A 5,000-nucleotide genomic window follows, 5' to 3' on the forward strand; every position below is an offset into this window, starting at 1 on the left:
TTACCATTATCATTACCATTATTATTGTTATCATTATTATTATTACCATTATTATTACTGTTATTCATTATATCATTATTAATTATTATCTATTGTTATTATTACAAACACGTATTTTATATCATTATAAGTATTATTATTATTATTACATTTGAATCATATCATCGTTATATTCATTGTCATCATCGTTGTCATTATCAGGTATCACTATTGTCATTGTCATTGCTACTTGCTGCTACTATTACTGCTATTATCATTATCATTATCATTATTATTATTATTATTATTATTATTATTATTATTATTATTATTATTATTATTATTATTATTATCATCATCATCATCATCATTATTACTATCATCACTGATATTAAATTGCTATTATCATTGCTATCAGTATTACTATTACTATTGATATTATTATTATTAGATTATCGCTATAATATTTATTACCGTCATGGTTATTTTCACTGTCATCTTTATCATTATAATTATCACCACTATCAACATCATTATCATTTTAGCTAACATCATTGTTGGTGTTGTGGTTATTGTTGTTTTTGTTGGTTTTATGATGATCATCATTATCATCGTTATTATTGTCATATTTGTTGTTATTATTATTATAATTATTATTATTATTATAATTACTATTATTATTATTATTATCATAATTGTTGTTGTTGTTATTATTATTATCACAAATATCATTATTACTATTATTATTATTTTATCATTATTGTATTCACTATTATATCTTTTTTGTTATTATCCATTATCAGTATTATTATCATTATTAGTACTACTGTTATCATCATTAGTAGAAGTAGTAATAGTATCATCATTATCATTACTATTATTATTACTTCTATTACAACTATTATTATCATTTTTATTATTACCATTATCATTGCCATTATTATTGTTATTATCATTATTGTCATTATTATTCTTGTAATTATTATTGTTATTGTTATCATTATCATTATTATTACTACTATTACTATTATTCTGTCAATATCATCATCATTATTGTCAATACTATCATTATCATTATCATATTACCATTGTTATCATTATTATCATTTATATTATCACCATTAATATTATTACTGTTACTATAATCGCTATTATTAAGAACATCATTCTCACTATTATCAGAAGCATCATTGCTATTGCCATTATCATTATCAATATTATCGTCATATTTCAGACCTTGATAATATGAACAGCATTCGTGTTCTTATGCAACACCAGATGTTACTTAGTATAATCATTACTTTAACCGCAATTATAATCACTGGCTTTACTTTATTGCATAGCATTCGTCATCATCAATATCATAGAGACGTCTTATGCCGTTAGCGTAACGTCAGTGTTTTTCACAGATGAACTCATCTTAGGTTATTTTATATGGTGAATGACTGTGTTTGTTCCGTATAGTTTTCTCTGTGATAAACGCTGAGTTAGTATTAGTATTAGAAGTGTGAAGCGATAATAAAGTTGTACTTAGAAATATGCTTTTGTCATCTACGTTCAAATTCGTCTAAGGTTTGATAAAATAGACAGATAGATACGTGGATGAATAGATAAATAAATAAAGCTATATTAAAAGACCGTGTTTCATTTTCATGTTCATGGTACTGACCCTTGATATAAAACAACCGCCAAATAGGACTTACGGCAGGGACACTATGCTATTATATTGACTTTTAGGCACTAATAATGGGTTGTTTTAGGCTTACTGACCTCTGGGGGAGCGTGGGCGGAGTAGGATGGGCTGGCGAATTCTGGGCGGCCGACAGTCATTACCACAAGGGCGGCAATGATGAGTAACTATGACGTGATGAAAGAATAATAAATTATGGTCATGTAACATTTAATATGATTTGGAAACTAATTGATTCGCCAATGTGTTCGTTACCAAGGAAATGAAAATACATCGCGTAACTAAGCCTTTGCAAGGAAAAGCAACGAAAGACGCACACGTTATCAAAATTAATATCTAAACAAATGCCAAACCTCCCAGGCGAAAGGAATCACAGAAAAGGGCAGGTCGAGGCGACAAACCTTAAACGTCATTGCTAGATCGGGAGCGCTGAGTACTGACGAAAGCCTAAAGGAACCTCGACTAATATACTCGCATATCCGTCCCTCACCCCCTCCTCTTCCCCCTAGTGACGTCATACCTTGTACACGACGAAAAAGAAAGCAAGAAAAACGTTAAGTTCCCAACCGAGGGGGTTTTTAAGCTTCTCTTACGATAGTTATTGCGACCTAACCTAGCCTAGATGAAGCATTCGTCTCTTTTGAGTCGTTCTGAGCGTCTACACAATTACGAAGTCTCAGTGAATTATTATTAGCACGTGTTATTCGTATGTTTAGTGCTTTCTAGTTATTAGCCGCTTGGTTAAATCTCGTATCTTTTTTTCCAGGCATTTGGCTTGTTAAACTCTTTATACCTACTTTTTTCTCTTTCTCTTTTTTCTGTTTCTTTTCTTTTCTTATTGGTCTTTTTACTGTGCTTACAGCAAGGGCAAAACCAAGACTTTAGGACTCTGTTGGTGCACGCAAGTGTGCTTTAACGATCAACTTTTCTTCCCAAAATGAAATTGTCTTCGTATAACACGTTGCAATTCCACACCAAGCCATTATGTTGATTTTAATAAACGGTGCGATAACCTCACAGTGCTTATTCCATGCTGAAACTATGAGCGATGATGATGCAGACTTCTTCACCTACACCTTTTTACCCAGTGACCCCTTCTTAATGACTAAATTGAAGTGCAATTAGTGGTTTAACTAGAGGGAAAGAAATTACAGTGTAGTCTACAAACTAGTATTTTAAAGGAGGGAGGAATTCGACAATAACCACAAACATAATATTGTATGCGCAACTCTTATAAATCTCTTCCTTACCTTTTGTCTCTCTCTCTCTCTCTCTCTCTCTCTCTCTCTCTCTCTCTCTCTCTCTCTCTCTCTCTCTCTCTCTCTCTCTCTCTCTCTCTCTCTCTCTCTCACGCACACACACACACACACACACACACACACACACACACACACACACACACACACACACACACACACACACACACACACACACACACACACACACACACATACACACACACACACATACACACACACACACATACACACACACGCATACACATACACACACACTTTCACAACAGGGTACTCATGTTTTTCTCTACAGACTATATTCTATTTCGCCATCTGGACCTTGCTAAGATACCGAGTAACGGCAAACACTATAAAGTCTATAATGGTATACTCTGTCAGTGCAATGTATAACACGTATAAAAAAGGTATAATTGCGAATGAATATCGCCTACTATAACAGTACACTATATACTATGCACACGATACTGTTAACAAACCTGAATTCATATCACCATGTCAGTCACCCAAGTCCTATACCTTTATTATTAAAACACAAAAAAATGCATCCCACTGTTTAAATTGTAAATTCCTGAGAAAATCCGTTGATGCGTAAATTATACAATATAGACATCGGTCTTGTCTTTGATGTTGGTGATATATACGTACATATACTTTTTTTTCTTTTCTTTTCTTTTCTTTCCCTCCTATTTCCTTTTATTTGTTTTCTTTTCTTTTCCTTTTTTCTCTTTCTTTTTCTTCGTTTTCATCCGACTAGACCCAAACAGAATGAGAATTACAGTGCGTCCCCTTGGGTTTGTATAGTTGATCCTCTTCTATCAACAATTCGGATATTTTCGATAGATGCTTATAAATATTCTCCTCTTTACAGAACTTGTAAACTGTTTTGAAATTATTTCATTTTTTATTTGATCAGATTAAATTATATGTCTCTTTCTCTTCTGTTCTTTTCTTCTTATCTCTTCTCTTCTCTTCTCTTCTCTTCTCTTCTCTTCTCCTCTCTTCTCTTCTCTTCTCTTCTCTACTCTTCTCTTCTCTTTTCCTCTCTTCTCTTTTCTTCTATCTTCTTTCTTTGTTATTTGAGCTATTACTATCGTTACAACTGTAAGTGCTCTTTTATCATTATCTTTGCTGTAGCCATTGTAAAATATGTGCAGTAATTCCCAGATACTCCCTCTTCCACCGAACACGATCTGTAAGAAAACAGGAATATCATCATTTTGTTTAAATTTTTATGTTGCATGTTTTCTCCCTCTCTCTCTCTCTCTCTCTCTCTCTCTCTCTCTCTCTCTCTCTCTCTCTCTCTCTCTCTCTCTCTCTCTCTCTCTCTCTCTCTCTCTCTTCCCTCCAATGTAATGATGTTTAAGCAAAATTAATGTTTTACAGAGACAATTACAAATATCAGTTGTTGTTTTTTGTTTCGTTAGCATGATGAGTGAAATTAATTTTGAATATCTTTATTTTTTCAAATGACACGTGTACAAGTCACGTGAAAACATAAGAAAGGTTAAAATAACATTCACACGCACACGTGTACACACACATACACAAGACTGTGATAGAGATCATTGTATTAACCATAACAATTGTAATAACACAAGCTATAAACCATGGTAATAATTATTTTTATTTCTCACGGAATGAACTGAAAAGGACTTCATCATATGGAAAGTTATTTGTAGTCATCTCCTGCTAAAGTTACGTTCAGCTTCACCTCAAGGTAAATTATTGTTCCTAAGATAGTAATAGCGAGTAAAAACAAAGTAATTTATTGTGTGAAAACTTTGAGGTTTCAATCTTACATCTGATTCGAAAAGTCGTTTAAAAGGCTCGAGATAAGTTTTAAAAGACATATTCCTCGTCTGACTAAACTTTCTAGGCCTCGAGTCATAAACCTTGGGCGTCGCGATGGCCAAAAAGATAATGACGGTAAAAACGGCAACATCGAATAATTTTTGCTTGTCTTAGTTGTCATTAACAGCCGACGGTGCGCTGTGGCTGTTAGTTTGATTTTTCTTATTTAAAAGAAAAAGTGAGAAGAGCAGGCTTAATATACAGTAGCTTAAACTATAGTGATT

At 32.8% G+C, this 5,000-nt stretch overlaps 1 protein-coding gene across 1 annotated transcript in view; it reads right to left on the reverse strand.

Annotated features, from left to right (window-relative positions):
- The window catches only part of LOC119589776 (cuticle protein 7-like), a 3,658-nt gene extending 1,547 nt beyond the window's left edge, over window positions 1–2,111 (reverse strand). The window contains exons 1-2 of the mRNA XM_037938350.1: window positions 2,071–2,111; window positions 1,750–1,836 (exon numbers count right to left, since the gene is read on the reverse strand). Of these exons, the coding sequence (XP_037794278.1) occupies window positions 1,750–1,836; window positions 2,071–2,082 (99 nt within the window). The 5' untranslated portion in view covers window positions 2,083–2,111. The remainder of the gene's footprint in view (window positions 1–1,749; window positions 1,837–2,070) is intronic.
- Window positions 2,112–5,000: the final 2,889 nt, after the last annotated feature.

Source organism: Penaeus monodon, chromosome 3 (assembly GCF_015228065.2).
Source record: "Penaeus monodon isolate SGIC_2016 chromosome 3, NSTDA_Pmon_1, whole genome shotgun sequence".
In the NCBI taxonomy this organism is placed as follows: Eukaryota; Metazoa; Arthropoda; class Malacostraca; order Decapoda; family Penaeidae; genus Penaeus; species Penaeus monodon.